This window comes from Aptenodytes patagonicus, chromosome W (genome assembly GCF_965638725.1).
Source record: "Aptenodytes patagonicus chromosome W, bAptPat1.pri.cur, whole genome shotgun sequence".
NCBI classification, from domain to species: domain Eukaryota; kingdom Metazoa; phylum Chordata; class Aves; order Sphenisciformes; family Spheniscidae; genus Aptenodytes; species Aptenodytes patagonicus.
In genome coordinates, this window is record NC_134981.1 from 47672333 (window position 1) to 47691155 (window position 18823).

Below are 18823 nucleotides of genomic sequence, written 5' to 3' on the forward strand. Positions count from 1 at the left end.
CACTGTCATCTCTGTAGCCCAACTGTGTTAACTGTAGCAATCAGGTCAAGGCAAGGAATATGTTAAAAGTAATGTGGGAGTATTTCTGTAGTGGATAAACTGGTGCCATCTTTCAAGAATAAAGCACACTGCACTAAGATTCAAGAGACTTCCTTGCTGTACTCAAGATGTACTTTAAAAATCAGAAACACACAGGGCTGCTGGTAAGGACCGTATTGCAACTACTTACAGTCTGCTCACACCTTTACTTAGAAAGATACTGTTAACATTCAAGTGATCTACTCAGCCGTACCTAATCTTGGAGATTCCCTTTGGACTGTCACTTTCCTGAGTTAAGAAATACTGTGCTCTGATAAATTTGTATAGCAGCTGCTTTCCTCTAGGAGGGGCCTAAACTCTACAGAAGTCCCCACACCTACTGGCTGTGAGCAGATTATGGGCAATTCATTTATAGTGCTCCAAATTGGGCTCTGAACTGGAGGTTGGAACATAGAGGTTGTGCTAAATAAATAAACGTAAATGAAACACTCTCTGATGTAGTCGTCAAACAACAAAAAAAATCATAAATTATACTTCATCTTAAGCTGCTTGGCTGGATTGCACAACCAAATATTAGTGGCAACCAAGTCACCGTTACTTGATTGGATTTGTTGTTTATAATCAAGTTCAAACTAATAGTATGGGCAGGTGGTACTTCAAAAGGTCAACTTCTGGATTTTTCTAGATGCTCATAAAGCAATAATCCCATGATTGAGATGCCTACACTAATTAAAAACACCTAAACTGGTTTAGGCTACAGCTTCATGATGGGCCAGTTGAACGGCCCAATATTGCCAAAAGACATAGGCCACGCTCTTCCTCTTCACCCACCTGTACTGGTTTTGGCTGGGATAGAGTTAATTTTCTTCACAGTAGCTAGTATGGGGCTCTGTTTTGGATTTGTGATGAAAACAGTGTTGATAATACAGGGATGTTTTAGTTACTGCTGAGCAGTGCTTACACAGAGTCAAGGCCTTTTCTGCTTCTCACCCCACCCCACCAGCAAGTAGGCTGGGGGGGCACAAGAAGCTGGGAGGGGACACAGCTGGGACAGCTGACCCCAACTGACCAAAGGGCTATTCCATACCATGTGACGTCATGCTCAGCATATAAAGCTGGGGAAAGAATGAGGAAGGGGGGACGTTCGGAGTGATGGCGTTTGTCTTCCCAAGTCACCATTACGCGTGATGGAGTCCTGCTTTCCTGGAGATGGCTGAACACCTGCCTGCCGATGGGAAGTAGTGAATGAATTCCTTGTTTTGCTTTGCTTGCGTGCGCGGCTTTTGCTTTCCCTATTAAACTGTCTTTATCTCAACCCACGAGTTTCCTCACTTTTACCCTTCCGATTCTCTCCCCCAGCCCACTGGAGGGGGAGTGAGCGAGCGGCTGTGTGGGGCTTAGCTGCCTACTGAGGTTAAACCACGACGGTCCTTTTTGGTGCCCAACACGGGGCTTGAAGTGTTTGAGATAACAACAGATTTAACCAGAGAGTATTAGAAGGAATTTATAATTATTCTATCTGTTTAACAGTTGGTCGCGATATTGACTTATCTGTTCTTGACATTAGTTTAGCTGATCTGTGCCATGCTCCCTTTTTTGCTGTACATGTTAAAGACTGTTTTTGGCTTTTGCAGTTTGCTGTGCTCTGTACCACTTAGTGATGTTTTGCCTGGGAGATTTATTATTAAAACACTGGCCTTGAGCTTAATCTGGTATTTGGGCTCTGCACTGATGCCATTACTGTGCTTCGGGAACCATCTCATGGACACAGTTAACAATTACACTCTTTCCTCTGAGAGGTTTTTGGTGGAGGAAACACAGAATGGTACCTTCACCACCTTCTTCTGTGATGTTTTCTCCCTCTTTACAATAACTCTTCAGTAACTTGAACATCCTTGGGTAACCAAAATACTCCTATTGGTACTTCTTAGGAATATTGTTTCAGCTTTTTCTAAGGTTAACCAACTATTCAGGAATATCACCCAGGCCCGGAGGCAGTGTAGTTGTATTAGGTCTGGCTGGGATGGAGTTAACTTTCCCCATAGCAACCCTCATAGTGCTGTGCTTTGCATTCATAGCTAGAAAGGTGTTGATAACACACCAGTGTTTTGGCTACTGCTGAGCAGTGCTCCCACAGCATCAAGGCTGTCTCTCCAACACCCCCGCCCCAAAGGCCAGTAGGCTGGGGGTGGGCAAGAGGTTGGGAGGGGACAGAGCCAGGGCAGCTGACCCCAACTGACCAAAGGGATATTCCATACCATATGACGTTGGGCTCAGCAATAAAAGCTAAGAGAAAGGAGAAGGGGAGGGGGGACATTTGTTACTAAGGTGTTTGTCTTCTGGAGCAACCACTATGCGTACCGAGGCCCTACTTCCCAGGAAGTGGCTGGACATCACCTGCTGATGGGAAGTAGAGAATAAATCTTTTTTTTTTTCCTTTGCTTCCGCATGCGGCCTTTGCTTTTCTTTATTAAACTGCCTTTATCTTGACCCATGAGGTGTTTTTCATCTTATTTTGTCCCCCCGTCCCGCTGAGGAGGGGAGTGATAGAGTGGCTTGGTGGGCACCTGGCGGCCAGCCAAGGTCAACCCACCACAGTCTTTTTTGATGCCCAACGTGGAGCTCAAGACAACAGCAGTTTTGAATTGAGCGTGCTATAGCTATAGTCGTTATTAAGTGGCAAGCTTCTGTGCAGGTCACAGAGTTTGCTGGCTGCACTGCTTATCTCTTTATTTTGCTGAGCTTGGGAACAGGCTAATACAAACAATGGCTATGTGCTTTGCCCTGGCATTGATGCCCTTACTGTGCTGGGGGAGCTATCTTGTGGAGAGAATGAGGAAATACACCTCCCTCTTCCTATCCTGGATTAATGTGGGTGGTTTTATAGCATAGGCTCCCAAGGTCCTTGTTCACCCTTACGTGAGCTGTTTAATACTACTAATCAACACTGTTAGCATATTGTCAGGTTTGTGGAATCTGTTGTCGTCCTGGCATAAGAGGAGTCAACTTTTGGGTGAGGTGATACAGAAACGTGCCCCAAGGCGGCCGGTCCCTGGGTGACAGGGTGTGTGGAAGGATTTGGGCAGGTGCCTAGGGCGGTTATCACCTCTCATAGCCTGGGATTTTATACCTGAACAGGCAAGTAATCCTGGTAAATTGACATGCCACCTGATAGAAGGGTGCCTTGCCTACCTCAATGAAAACCAGCAGCTTCTAGCACTGTACTGGGGCTTGGCCTGTGCCTACCGAGCCACAGTTCAGTACTATCAGAGGACTGTGATTAAGTGTGGTGGGTTGACCTTGGCTGGACGCCAGGTGCCCACCCAGTCGCTCTATCACTCCCCCTCCTCAACTGGACAGGGGAGAGAAAATACGACGAAAGGCTTGTGGGTCGAGATAATTACTCACCAATTACCATCATGGGCAAAACAGACTTGACTCAGGGAAAAATTTAATTTATTGCCAATTAACACCAGAGTAGGATAATGAGAAATAAGAACAAATCTAAAAACACCTTCCCCCCACCCCTCCCTTCTTCCTGGGCTCAACTTCACTCCCAATTTCTCTACCTCCTCCCCCCGAGTGGTGCAGGGGAATGGGGAATGGGAGGTTGTGATCAGTTCCTAACGCTTTATCTCTGTTGCTCCTTCCTCCTCACACCCTTCCCCTGCTCCGGCGTGGGGTCCCACCCACAGGAGACAGTCCTCCACAAATGTCTCCAATGTGGGTACTTCCCACAGGCTGCAGTTCTTCACAAACTGCTCCACTGTGGGTCCTTTCCACAAGGAGCAGTCTTTCAGGAACGGACTGCTCCAGCGTGGGTTCCCCACAGGGCCACAGGTCCTGCCAGGAGCCTGCTCCAGCATGGACTCTCCACGGGGTCACAGCCTCCTTCAGGGCACATCCACCTGCTCTGGTGTGGGGTCCTCCACAGGCTGCAGGGTGGATATCTGCTCCACCATGGACCTCCATGGGCTGCAGGGGGACAGCCTGCCTCACCATGGTCTTCACCACAGGCTGCAGGGGAATCTCTGCTCCGGCACCTGGAGCACCTCCTCCCCCTCCTTCTTCCCTGACCTTGGTGTCTGCAGAGTTGTTTCTCTCACATATTCTCACTCCTCTCTCCCAGCTGCTGTTGCGCAGCAGTTTCTACCCCTTCTTAAATATGTTATCACAGAGGCTCTACCACCATCACTGATGGGCTCAGCCTTGGCCAGCGGTGGGTCCGTCTTGGAGCCGGCTGAAACTGGCTCTGTCCAACATGGGAGAAGCTTCTGTCATCTTCTCACAGAAGCCACCCCTGCAGCACCCCCACTACCAAAACCTTGCCATGTAAACCCAATACACTGTAGTCATATGACAAGAATCAACATCTACTTAATCCACTGAAATCTCAAATCAGATAGAGTCAGAATCTCACAAACTGAAGAATGATATTCCTGCAATCCCTTCTTCCATCATTGGTGTCAAATCCTGAAGGCCAACACTACAAGAAACCCAAGTGGTGGATGGAGGGGAAAAGCTGATGACAAGCTTTGGGGAGAGAAATCATTTGCATGTAGATGCTAACCAACAAACTTGTTAACTTTTGTCAAGAAGACTGACTTTTTTTTTTTAAATTAAAGAAAAAAAAAGAAAAGGAAAAGTGACATTCTTAAGACGTTAGGTTTGGTACAAGAAGTATTTGCATAAAAGGAAAAAAAGCATTTACATAACAGGAAAAGAGAAAGAACATATAGAATCATAGAATATCTCAAGTTGGAAGGGACCCATAAGGATCATCGAGTCCAACTCCCTGCTCCTCGCAGGACTACCTAACACTAAACCATATGACTAAGAGCATCATCCAGACGCTCCTTGAACTCTGACAGGCTTGGTGCTGTGACCACTTCCCTGGGGAGCCTGTTCCAGTGACTGACCACCCTCTCAGCAAAGAACCTTTTCCTAATGTCCAATCTGCACTTCCCTTGACGCAGCTCCATTCCATTTCCTCGTGTCCTCTCGCTAGTCACCAGAGAGAGGAGATCAGCACCTCCCCCTCCGCTGCCCCCCTTGAGGAAGTTGTAGACTGCAGTGAGGTCACCCCTCAGCCTTCTCTTCTCCAAGCTGAACAAGCCAAGTGACCTCAGCCGCTCCTCCTAAGTCTTGCCCTCAAGGCCTTTCACCATCTTGGTCGCCCTCCTCTGGACACACTCTAATAGTTTGATGTCCTTCTTATATTGAGGCGCCCAAAACTGCACACAGGACTCGAGGTGGGACCGCACCAGTGCAGTGTAGAGTGGGACAATCGCCTCCCTCGACCAGCTAGCTATGCTGGGCTTGATGCACCCCAGGACCCGGTTGGCCCTTTTGGCTGCCAGGGCACACTCTTGACTCATATGCAACTTGCCATCAACCCAAACCCCCAGATCTCTTTCCGCGGGGCTGCTTTCCAGCCTCTCGTCCCCCAATTTGTACATATACCCAGGATTACCCCATCCCAGGTGGAGAATCCAGCACTTGCTCTTGTTAAATTTCATAGGGTTGGTGATTGCCCAGCTCTCTAGTCTATCCAGATCTCTCTGTAAGGCCTCTCTACCCTCGAGGGAGGCCACAGCTCCTCCTAGTTTATACCCAATGTATTATGGACTTGTCTAGCTGTATGCTGGACATTTTGTCCAGAAGGATACTGTGAGAGACAGTATCAAAAGCTTTGCTAAAATCCCAAAACCCCACATCTACTGGCTTCCCTTGGCCAACTAGATGGGTGACCTTGTCATAAAAGGAAATTAAGTTGGTTAAGCAGGACTTTCCCCTCGTGAACCCGTGCTGGCTATGACCAATGGCTGCATTGTCTCTCAAGTGTTTTTCAATAACTCCCAGAATAACCTTCTCCATAATTTCACCAGGCACTGAAGTGAGACTGACAGGTCTGTAATTACCAGGGTCTTCCTTCTTACCCTTCTTGAAAATTGGGACAACATTTGCCAGCTTCCAGTCAACTGGGACCTCTCCAGACTCCCAAGACCATTGAAAAATAATGGAGAGAGGTCCCGTGATGACATTGGTCAGCTTGTTCAGTACCCTGGGATGAATCCCATCAGGCCCCATAGACTTATGCGCATCCAGCTGGAGCAGCAAGTCTTGAACAAGTTCAGAGTCAGCTGGGAGTTTATCATTCCCCCAGTCACGGTCTTCAGCACATAGCACAGCAGTGGTCCTCTCATTTAATACCAGACAACTGAAGAAAATTTAGCCTGACAAGATACTTCATAGAGAAATGAGCACCACAGAAATTTTTTTTTTTATTATTAAAGCTCTATGTTGAAAGAACAACAGATCCAGAATCAGATAGTAGAAAACCACCACATAAACATATTAAATCTCCTGTGGGGGGAGTGAGCAAGCAGCTGGGTGGTGCTTAGTTGCCGGCTGGGGTTAAACCACGACAGATGCTCTTTCTCTCTTTGCAAGACTTCAGCTTCAGCTTGTGTTCATAATAAACAGTGCTCATCCTTTGTTCTCTTCAGGCTTTTTTTTCCCTGCTTTTTTCTTCACTGAAATACTTCACTCTTCACTGAATACAGAAATCATTACTTTCCAGTCTCTCCTTACTGTGAGACTCTTCACAACAGCATGCGAGTATTTCACAACTGAAGCCCACCTTCAGGTCAGTAGTAGCTGAGTTGGGACATAAAACCATAGAGACCGCAGAGGGTCAATAACATCCAGGAATCTACAACTCTAGAAAGCTAGAAGCCTTCTACCCCATCATAAGCTCCTTCCCACACCCCACACATATTTTCATACTTAGTGAGTCCCACCTCTTTGGTTTTTCATTCAGTTTCAGGTTTTCCATAGTTCTTTACGAAATCCAGATCCCTTCCAAAAACCTACATATCCCACTTTCCACCAATCTCATCATCTAGCCAAACTATCTCCCTGTCAAACTAGACTTGAATCCCCTCCCTTTTCCTCCTGCCATCCATCTCCTGGGCATCACTCCATCTTTCACCCCTGTTCTGGCTCCTCTAACTGACTCACATAAAACCAAGTTTCCTTGTTTCCCTCACACCTCACCAGCTACCAGTCTGCACCTAACCAGTGGGGCAGCTTTAGTCCCATTGTCATTCAGGTCCCACCACAGCTACATCCACTTACAAGTGGCACATCCTGACCTTCTTGCCCTAGCTCCTTGTCCTCTCGCACAGCTGCTTCTTGTACTTCATGGCAGTGCTCTCTCATCTCTGCTACCAAAGCCAGCTTCCTCCTCCACACTGCCTGCATCTAGGAAGCCAGAGAGAAAGCATCTTCTCCCATTTCCAATGGTTGAACTGGCTTACCACTCAATCAATAACGTCTAGGCTTGGCCCATCTTTAATGCCTAGCAAGTTCTCAAGTGTGCAAAAGTGGGTGTTTTTTGGTTTTGTTTGGGGTTTTGTTTTTTTTTGTTTTTTTTTTTTAAACTTGTAATTTGTTCAGGTTAGTCTTCCAGACTACAAGAGGGAAGAGGGATCCAGCTCAAAATCCAACATGTCAGGTCAAGGCAATTCGCTTACACAAGTCTGTTAGTAATGTAGCCATACGTTTGGGTTAATACCTATCCTAGACTATAGTTTTCATTGTACTAGCCTGATTACCTTGTATAAACAAAGCATGCCTTACAATGACTATGCCCTCGAAGAAGAACTAGAAGACTGATAGAAGGGGAACATCCTGCCCTAGAAGGAGCCAGGGGCTGGATGATTGCCAAAGAAACAGGAAGTCAGCAAAAACTGCGGTAACTAGGGGAAAGGTAAAGGCGGCAGGGGGAGATCGCGACCACCGACTCAGTTCAAGACTGGAAAGACTTGCCCCCCCACGCCTGCAAGGAGCATGCGTGCTAATTTACATGGCAAGCGAGGCTAATTTGAACACAACTAACCAATGAGCATGAACTTAGGCGGGCTTTTACTAATCATGTAACAACGTAAATACGCTGTAGTTCTTGTGTGTGGTGTGCTAGCTTTGTGGAATTACCACCTAGCACCCATCTTTGCGCAAACATGAGATAAATAAATATCTCGGCTCTGTGTGTAAGATTGGCTTATTGCACACCAGGTACCAGACCCCACTTGTGGGACAACAGTAAGACTAAAGAGACTAAAACAACCTCCCTGAGATGGGAGGTGCTGCATAACCTTCCTGAGAGCACTGCTCACCCACCTCTCCTATAAGCCACCAGTATCTCAGGGGCACGCTAGACCTTGGCCACATACATACACCTCCAGAGACACCTGCAACAGCCCTGCCCGGCGAGCAGCACCCACACTCCAGCCCATCAGCTTGGAAATCTCCCAGCCGGGCAGCAAATACCCACACCGCCTCGGAGGCGGGTTACAACCAGCTCTGGGAAGCCCAGCCGAGTGGATCTCCTCAGCCTAGCCTTCAGCGCCCAGGGGCAGTGGGTTACCTCCGCGCCTCGAGGGGGGCGACTAACATGGCGTCGCCTCGCACCTCCTCCTTGCCCCGGGCAGCAGGTAGGCCCCAACGCGGAACAGGCCGGCTGCGCAGCCGGAGCCCCCCGGGCGGGGCGGGCCTGTTGGCAAGAGGCGACGGAGCCGGTCCCGCAGCGGCCGCTCCCTCTCTCAGGGCCGCAGGAGGGCGGGAATCGGCCCGGCTGCGGTGGGGTGGGACCGCCTGGGAAGGGGCAGCTGAGGGGCGACGCCGGCTGGGGCCGCCACCGGGCGGGGCGCTCGGCACCGGGAGAGGCTGTGCCGCAGACAGCCACCGCCGCGCCCATGGTCCCCTGGGGTGGCTCAGCCCTGCCCTACGCCGTGTCGCCACCGCCCCAGGTGGGTGCTGCCTGGTGCAGATGCTTAAATAGCAGCTCCGGCTGCGTCACGGTAGTGATTCACGAATTTGTCCAAGTAGTATATTCTTTATTTGCAGCGCGCTGGATGCACGGGGGATCTCTCCACCTATCGTGCATGCCCACAACAAAAGTTACATCTCATTTATACAATTGAGTAATGAATATTCTAATAACGCCTATACATATTCATTATCTAACCACGCCTATCCTCGCTCCTCATGCTAATTAGTTGCTAATTAGTTGCATCTGCGCAGATCTCCCAAATAATTCTGGGCCGGGGTCGTTCCAGTGAAGGCTGATAGTCTTCCTCGTCCCCTTTCACCTAGTTGGCGCCAGGTTTCGCTGATCTTTGAATATATTGCTGACAGCTTGAAGGTCCTTTACGCTTATCAGACCGTCTCATTATCCACTTTACAACAAACTGTTTTTATAGTTCCTGTGTCTTCTATCTTCAGAAGGTCAGGGTTCTTTATCTTTAGAGGGTCAGGACTAATTGGTATGTGCAAACATCTGTTCTTTATCAAACACATGACAGAATATAAATGTAACACAAATTATCTACATATACATGACAGAGTAATGATTTACGTAAACACCTGGTTCACAATAATTATCTAATTATTTGTCTAAATATATTTCTCTTGTCCTCCATCAGTCCCCCCTTTTTCTGTATCATGAGTAAATTCTTTTACTACATCTTATATGATTTCATTAATTGCTTTCTTATAAACCATGAGAGAACATTGAAGCATACAACTAATGATTATTCCTAGAATGATTATTAAAATTATGGTTATAAAAAGGTTCTTCAACCAAGCAAGATTTGGTAACCACGATGTTAATTTATTCCAGAGTTCTTCAAAACTCCAGGAGGTGTCATCCTGTGTAACCTGATGCAGTATTTTAGTCTGATCCCAAATTACTTGCAAGTCTGTGGAAACCCGACCACTCTGGTCAACATATGTACAACAACTAGTGTTGATCATTATACAAACTCCTCCTTGAGCAGCTAGGAGGATATCTAAAGCCATTCTGTTTTGCAATGCTACTTTGGACAGACTCTTAAGCTCTTCTTGTTGCGCTTGGATTGCGTCCATAGTGGCATTTTCCAATTTTTCTACAACAGCCGAAATATTTACTAGTGCTTTCTCAATTTCACTCACTCCTAACCATGGCAAAAACCATCTTACAAAACCATGAAAAGCGGTAGGTTTCTCAATTAAAGGATTGTTTCGTTTAAGTCGTCTTAATGGGCTTCTCAAAAATCCCTTATCTAATCGAGTATGTATTGTCATATTGGGAATAACTACTCCTAAGGTGCAAGTTCCTTTCCAATTTTCAGGTAACGTTTTTCTAGCAGTATCATTACATATCCAATACCATCCTTTTCCTTCAGGGACAGGCCATTTGGTAGAATTGTTCACCTCACTATTGACACCTACATTTATTGTCTTATTACATGCTGTCTGATTTCCTACATATACCGTATCACTACAATATAATTTTCCCATACCAGTAGGTGGATTACATCGTTGAACACAAGTGTAGTAAGAATCCTGAGGGGCCGGCGTTGTTATACTTATTTGTTTCGCATCTATCCCCGAATCCCAAGAGGTATTTATCCATAATTTTGTCCAAGACACGTTAGAAGGAATTGGAATTCCGATTAATGATATTCCTTTTTTCCCATGTTCGGGGATATGAGTACATACCCAACAATCGCTTCGATTAACTAATTCAGTCACTTGTTGTACCAAAGATAGGTGAGTATTTTCTTTCCAACCGCTCTGTATTTGATCAATTTGTACAATTACCGAAATAACCGCAATGAAGTTGGTCCAGTTGATTCGGCTTTCCATAGGGAGTGAGAAGGGGCCTTCTTTACTTGAGAGTAGTGTATCCAAGAGTTCTTTTCTCGCACCTTAATAGCTGTATTAGTAGCCAGTAATACTTGGAAGGGTCCTTTCCATTTTTGCTCTAAAGGATCACCTGAAATAGTTTTGATTAAAACATAATCTCCTGGTTCAAAACTATGTAGAGGTCCATCTAGTCCACGAGCTCGAGTTCCCAATACTTGTTTAGAAATTTTTCTCATCTGTTGATGTAATTCTCTCAAATATTCATACCAATAACTTTCTCCTACTTGTCTTAGATCTTCTCCTGAAAAGGTATGTTGATAAGGTCTCCCATATAATATTTCAAAAGGACTCAAGTTTTCCTTATTTCTAGGTTTAGTTCTTATTCTTAATAATGCGATTGGTAGGGATTGTGGCCATGTTAAATTAGCTTCCTGACTAATTTTAGCTAATTGTAGTTTCAGTAAGTGATTCATTTTCTCCACTTGACCACTCGCTTGAGGTCTATAGGGAGTATGCAGCTGCCAATCAATTTCTAAGATATGACTGATCTTTTGCACTATTTGGGCACAAAAATGTGGTCCCCGATCTGAAGATATTGTTTCCGGTAATCCAAACCGAGGAATTAATTCAGTGAGCATGAATTTTATCACTTCTCTAGACTTATTGGTTCTACACGGACGTGCCTCTGGCCATCCTGAAAAAGTGTCTACTAGAACTAATAAATATCGAAACCCCCCTTTTCTGGGTAATTCCGAAAAATCTATCTGCCAAACTTGTCCTGGGTAATTTCCTTTACCAATGACCCCTATTCGTACTTTGTCACCTGTTTTAGGATTATTTTTAGCACAAATCTCACATTGTTGTATAACTTGTTGAATTTTGGTATATAAATCTTTTCCAATCCAATATTTACTTATTGACTTATAAGTGGGGTCCACACCCCAATGTGTCTTAGCATGTTCTAATTTTACTAAACCCCAAATAATTTTAGAAGGAACTATTATTTTTCCTTCCGGGGTCCAAGCCCATCCATTAGCATCTTTTTTTACCTTTTAAGTCGTGAATTAGTTTGTGGTCTTCCTTTCCATATTGGGGAAGACTTGATGTAGTTATTGTTTGGGCATTACCGTCAGGGATCAAAGTTAGCCCTTCAACCATTTTTCTTTCTGCTGCAATGCGAGCTTCTGTGTCAGCTAATCGATTTCCTTTTTCAAATTTAGTTTCTCCCTTTTGGTGTCCTTTGCAATGCATAACAGCAACTTCCCGAGGTAATTTTATAGCTTCTAGAAGATCCAGAATCTCTGATGCATGTTTTATCTTTTGCCCCTGGGAAGTTAAAAGTCCTCTCTCTTTCCAAATAGCTCCGTGAGCATGAATTACTCCAAAGGCATATTTTGAATACCCGCTTACCTTTGGTTAATTTCAAAGCTCTTGTCAACGCTATAATTTCAGCCTTTTGGGCAGAAGTACTAGAAGGTAAAGGACCCGATTCTTTTACCTGGTCTGTTGTAGTTACAGCATACCCGGCGAACCGTCGTCCCTCTTTCACAAAACAGCTCCCGTCTGTAAATAATTCTTCATCCGCTTCCTCTAGCGGAGTTTCTATTGTTTCCATGCAATCATGTTCCAAGGGTACTTCTGACACTCCGCTGAGGAAAGAGGCTGGGTTCACAATGTTAGTTACAATTATTTTGATGTCGTCTTGTTCAGCCAACAACGCCTGATATTTCAAAAATCTTTGAGGAGACAACCAATGAGTCCCCTTTTGCTCCAAGACGGCTGAGACTGTATGTGATACCAACACTGTCATTATTTGTCCCAAAGTAAATTTCCGAGCTTCATAAATATTTATAGCAACTGCTGCCACTGCTCGCAAACACGAGGGCCATCCTTGGCTGACTTCATCCAATTTCTTTGAAAAGTAAGCTACAGCGCGTCGATATGGACCCAATTGTTGAGCTAATACTCCTAAGGCAAATCCTTGCCTTTCATATGAGTATAGTAAAAATGGTTTACTGATGTCCGGAATCCCTAACGCAGGGGCACTCATTAATTCCTTCTTCAATATTTTATATGCTCTCTTTGCTTCCCCTGTCCATTCCAATTTCAGGTTAGATTCTTTTAATAATTCATATAACGGCTTCACTATTATTGCATAGTCTTTTATCCACAAGCGACACCATCCGGTCATTCCCAAAAAGGTCCTCAATTCCCGGATAGTCTGCGGTTCTGGCATCTGGCAAATAGCTTCTTTCCGCTCAACTCCCAACTCTCGCCGTCCCCCTGATAACTCTATTCCCATATAGGTTACCTGGGTTTTCACAAGTTGTGCCTTTGAACGGGAAACACGATATCCCTTCATTCCCAAGAAATTTAACAGGCTTATAGTCCATGTTAAACATCTTTCCCGTGAGCTGGTAGCTATCAATAGATCATCCACATATTGCAAAAGCACACCCTGATCATCAGGGCTACTCCAGTTCTCGAGATCTCTAGCAAGCTGGTTCCCAAAAATAGTGGGACTATTTTTAAATCCTTGAGGTAATACAGTCCATGTTAACTGAGTCTTTCGCCCCGAGTCTGGATTTTCCCATTCAAAAGCAAATAGTTTCTGACTTCCTTCAGTCAATGGGAGGCAGAAAAAGGCATCCTTTAGATCCAAGACGGTAAACCAAATTAACTCGTCTCTTAATTTAGTTAGCAATGTATAAGGATTGGCTACCACTGGATGTAAATCCTCTACTATCTTATTTATTGCCCGAAGATCTTGAACAAGTCTATAACTTTTGCCGTCGGGCTTTTGGATGGGTAAAATAGGAGTGTTGTATTCAGATTCACATTCTTTTAACAACCCATATTTCAGGAATTTTTCTATTATTTCTTTTATCCCCTTTCTATCTCTTAATCGGAGGGGATACTGCTTAATTCTAACAATTTGAGCTTCTGGTTTTAAGTGAATCTCAATAGGTTTCACATGTTTTGCCTTACCTGGGACTTCACTAGCCCAAACTCCGGGATATACTTGATCTAAAATTTCAGAGGGGATTTCTTCATTCTTTCCCGGAGCCTGTAATGCAGTTAAACTTAATAATGAGATTAGTTCCTCCTCCTTAACCTTTAACTTCATTTGACCATCCTTGAAAAATATTTCTGCTTCTAATACTTCTAACAAATCTCTTCCTAATAAAGATTTTGGGGAACCGGGCAGATATAAAAACTGATGTAATCCTATATTATTCCCTATTTGATATCGTAAGGGCTTTAAAAAATGTGCCCTTTCTGTTTGTCCCGTTGCCCCTACCACCTGAACGTAATTGTCATCTTCTGGTATTAGTTTTTCATTTAGGACTGAATAAGTCGCTCCAGTATCTATTAAAAATTCCATTGTCTTTCCTGCACTCCCCAGCTCAATATTAACCAGGGGATCAGCTGGGGTTTGATCTCCAGGTCCCCGTCAATCTTCTTCTTCCAAACTTCCCACTACCCTCGGGAATTTTGCCTTTTGCTTAGGACATTCTTTCTTCCAATGACCCACTTCTTTACAATAAGCACATTGATCTAGCCGCAAGGGAGGGCGCACTCCCTTTGTTTTATCATATTTATTTCCCTCTCGTGCTTGGAGAGCCGCTACAGTTGCAGTGGCAATTGTCCTTCCAAGTTTCTGTCTTTCATTTCCTTCTCTATTTCTAAACACCCTCCAAGCTTCTTCTACAAGTCTTTCTAAATCACGAGTATCAGGTTCTTTCATTTTCTGTAGTTTCCGTCTGATATCCTCTGAGGACTGTCCTAAGAATAAAGAAACTAACTGCATCCTCCCCCCTTCTGATGCTGGGTCAATTGTGGTATATTTTTGCATTCCAGTGCGCAGTCGATCTAAAAACTCCGAGGGGGTTTCTCCCAAATTTTGTTTGATCGTATATAATTGTGACCAATTTACTGATTTAGGTATTGCCGTTTCCAAACCAATACGTATCCATTCCTGATATCCTTTTAATAATTTATAATCATTATCGTTATTATAATCCCATCTTGGATCTACCCGGGGTATATATGTTTCTACTGTCCCGGGAAGGGCTCCAGATGTGACTTGAGCTTGTACCTGTGCCCTAGCTACCTTTAAAATCATTTGTTTTTCCGTCTCTGATAAAGCTGATAACATTATCTCAATATCTCCCCAATCTGGATCCAGATTTTTATTTATTAATTCGAAACGCTTAGCCACTCGTTCTGGATCATCACGATATCCTTTTACAGCTTCTCTCCACGCATCTAATTCAGTAGTTGAGAATGGGACTTTAATGCGTACTAGTCCATCAGTTCCCATAGCTTGTCTCAAAGGAGCTTGAATTATTGGTCCCATTCTACTCCTAGTTCTTGCAGTAATTGGAGAGAAGGTAGGGACATCGGATTCATGTGAACTGTCTCCCTCTCCTACTGAAGGTTCCCTTTTTTCCGGGGGAGAGACATAATCCTCTAATCGTTCTTCATTCTCATCATTTAATTTTAAACATCTTTGCCCTATACTACAAGCAGAACAACAACGTTTTAGCCCTACTCCCTTCTTTTTATTATCTTTTTCAAGAGCCAAAACTAACGGATCTTTAGGGGCTAGATTTATCCCACAATCCTTCTGCCATTCTGGATGATCCCTAAGGGTAAAGAACATATCCGCATATTGCACTTCATCCCATTTTCCTTCCCTTCGTAAAAATAACATTAATTGGAGTAAAGTATTATACTTTAAAGTGCCATTCACCGGCCATTTCTCTTTCTCTTCCAACTTATACAGAGGCCACCATTGATTGCAATATTTAACCAATACCTTCTTACTTTCCGTTCCTTTCGTCGAACCTACTATATCCTTCCAATGCACAAGAATACATTTCAAAGGGCTTCTTTGTGGGATTTCCACTGAGGCCCGCCCACCCATTTTCCAAATGTTGTGGTAACCGAGCTCTGGTTAACACACAACCCAAAAGGTATTTTACTTTATCAAATACCCCCAAATACAAAAGCACAAAAGCACAATTTCTTTTGTGCACCAAATAACTGGTTATACCCAAAGATAAAGAATATACTCACTTTACAACAATGGGGTCCTTGTCTGTCCCCGCAGTGATCCGGTGAGTCGAGGAGTCCCTCCGGGAAATCCCGGGGGTACCCTAGGGAGTCCTATCCTCCACGGGTCCTGCGGCGCGACAGAGAAGAAGTCCCATCTGGGTCGCCAAATTGATTCACGAATTTGTCCAAGTAGTATATTCTTTATTTGCAGCGCGCTGGATGCACGGGGGATCTCTCCACCTATCGTGCATGCCCACAACAAAAGTTACATCTCATTTATACAATTGAGTAATGAATATTCTAATAACGCCTATACATATTCATTATCTAACCACGCCTATCCTCGCTCCTCATGCTAATTAGTTGCTAATTAGTTGCGTCTGCGCAGATCTTCCAAATAATTCTGGGCCGGGGTCGTTCCGGTGAAGGCTGATAGTCTTCCTCGTCCCCTTTCACCTAGTTGGCGCCAGGTTTCGCTGATTTTTGAATATATTGCTGACAGCTTGAAGGTCCTTTACGCTTATCAGACCGTCTCATTATCCACCTTACAACAAACTGTTTTTATAGTTCCTGTGTCTTCTATCTTCAGAAGGTCAGGGTTCTTTATCTTTAGAGGGTCAGGATTAATTGGTATGCACAAACATCTGCTCTTTATCAAACACATGACAGAATATAAATGTAACACAAATTATCTACATATACATGACAGAGTAATGATTTACGTAAACACCTGGTTCACAATAATTGTCTAATTATTTGTCTAAATATTTCTCTTGTCCTCCATCAGTAGTCCTCCGCACCGTGGCCAGGTAAGGGGTGAACGCTAGCAGCCTTTTGTCGCTGACTCTTTTCTGTTCTGGTCTCCCCCCCCCGTCCCGAGGGTAGCCGCTGGCCATCGCGGGGCCGACGTGGCCCTGAGGCTGTGCTGTGGTGCGCGGAGGCCGTCCCGCACCGCCATGGTGGGGCGCTTCCCCTCGCCGCCGGGGCTGGCATAGCTCTCGCCGCGGGTTAAAGAAAGCAACTGGGCGGGCGCGAAAATGGCGGGTGGTCCCCGGCCGCTCGTCCGGGGGAGGGGGGAAAGCCTGGGACCGCCAGTGTGAGGGGAGGGAGGGCGCAGCCGGGGGCGGCGGTGAGAGGGGGGACACCTCTGGCAGGCAGGATTTCTGTCGGGAGGCGAGTGCTGCTGGAGGGCGGCTCGTCCTCCGGCTGTCCTCCGTGAGGGGGCGGCGGCGGGGCGGGTGGGCTTGCGCCGTGCGTTGTGCCTCCCGGCAACAGCCGCTGGTTCTGCCGTTGTCGTTACCGTGTTTTTCACTCCCCTCAAATAGTGGGCGAACCGTAGAGACTAGGGCTGTTCTTGTGTGTGTCACTTATCCGGGGCATAAATGTCCTGGAGTAAGAAAAGCCTCTTTTTCTCCTCTCTGGAGAGCCTGCCTCTCCCCACCTTGCTCCCCCGCAGTGACCTTTATCCCCACCTTGCTTCCTCGCAGTGACCTGTCTCTATCCTGCGAGAGGATGGGATGTCTCAGAAGGGGCCTCTACAAATTATTCTGCTGACATATAATTCTCCAGTTGCTGCTGGTGGCATATGGCTGGGAAGGCACTAGTGAGGAGGCTCTCACTGGGGAGATTGGTTGGCCTGGCCCTGCACAGGATGTGTACCGCTTCCTCGCAGGGAGGTGGTGGATGGGCTCCCCTGCCCTGCTCCTTGCTCTAGTGTGATGTATGGGAGCCGTGCTTTCAGGGCATTGTCCGTCCTGTTGAAGTCTTGCAGTGACTTGGAAGAGAGCGTGCCTGACAGGCTGGCACATGAGGAGGGGTACTCCGTGGGATGTTGCTTTTTCCAAATGAAGTAGAGCTTAACTGCTTGTGAATTGGCTGTGTTTTAATGCCCCAGGCCAACCTCAAGAAACTGGGACGGGAAGGCTCTGGGCAGCTTTTGGTGTCCTACATCTTCCTGATGATCACAGTTGTGTCCTCTCAAATATCTGTAAGTCTCTTTGCCTGCGCCTTTTGCCACTTTGAGGTACATCAGAGCCATGGGACAGACCCTCCCAGAACTTGCCAGAAATTGTTCTGTCTTGCATTACCTGTTTGAAGAAGTCAGCTCTGGTTTTAACTGTGTGCATGGGCCTCACCTCCATCTACCTTCTCCTCAGTCTCCCTGCAGGTACTCCAGAAAATGAGAGCTGCTTTGCCCCAGCTCTTGTGTGCTACCAGTGTGTTGTGTAAAAAGCATCCCGGATACCCTTTTAGGGTCCTCGCATCCAACTGTGGCATCAGTGTCAGGACTCTTTCCTGCCAAAGGGAGTGGGGAACATTTGTAGACCAGCTTTTACTCTAGCTATTTTTCTCTTGTAGCATGCAGGAATAGTAGTTGGCAGCTTCTTTAAGGAGCGTAGTTGTGTCTGGCACAGGTCAGAATCCCTGACACCACTGTTTTGTGGTGAGAAGGATCCCTGGTGCACACATGTCTGGAGACTGGCAGGATTCATCCTGTTTTCTAGAACTTCCTACTGTAGCTGTTTTCCAGCACTTCTCCAAGCATTTATTCCTGCAACAGTTATAAATAACAGCATAGTGTTACCCTTCTTATACTGTGAGCAGATACAATCATTTTGTCAACCCATATGGGCAGAGTCTCTTTCTGTGGCATCCACTCCCTGCTTAGGGATCTTTTTGAATAGCATCTACATTTTGGAAATCCTCCTTCTGGGATATCAAAGTTGTATGCTCTGTGAGATGAGAGCAATGTCAGGCACTAATTAGAGACTGCATACACAAGAGGGCAAATTGGATATATTTGGCATCTCAAAGCTTGTTAGTGCTTGTAGTCTTAATGTTGCTTGAAAGTAGAAAGTTGAAAGTACATCCTATCAGGCATTTCCCCCTAGCTCTTCATATAAGTGATTAAAAACATGGGGGGGGGGAGAAGGTGTGTGGGGAAGAAGGTGGCAAACTCCAATTTACTTTAGTTTAACCAGCTGTGCTCATGGAAGGATGCTTCTGCCGAGTGTCAAGTTAAGAGTGCAAT

The 18823-nt window shown here is 45.6% G+C and overlaps 1 protein-coding gene across 1 annotated transcript; it reads right to left on the bottom strand.

Moving 5' to 3' along the window:
* Positions 1-9167: 9167 nt before the first annotated feature.
* On the bottom strand, positions 9168-10731 carry LOC143172263 (syncytin-A-like). The gene has a single exon (XM_076361485.1). The coding sequence runs from the start codon at positions 10729-10731 to the stop codon at positions 9571-9573; it is 1161 nt and encodes a 386-aa protein (XP_076217600.1). The 3' UTR covers positions 9168-9570.
* Between the last annotated feature and the right edge of the window lie 8092 nt (positions 10732-18823).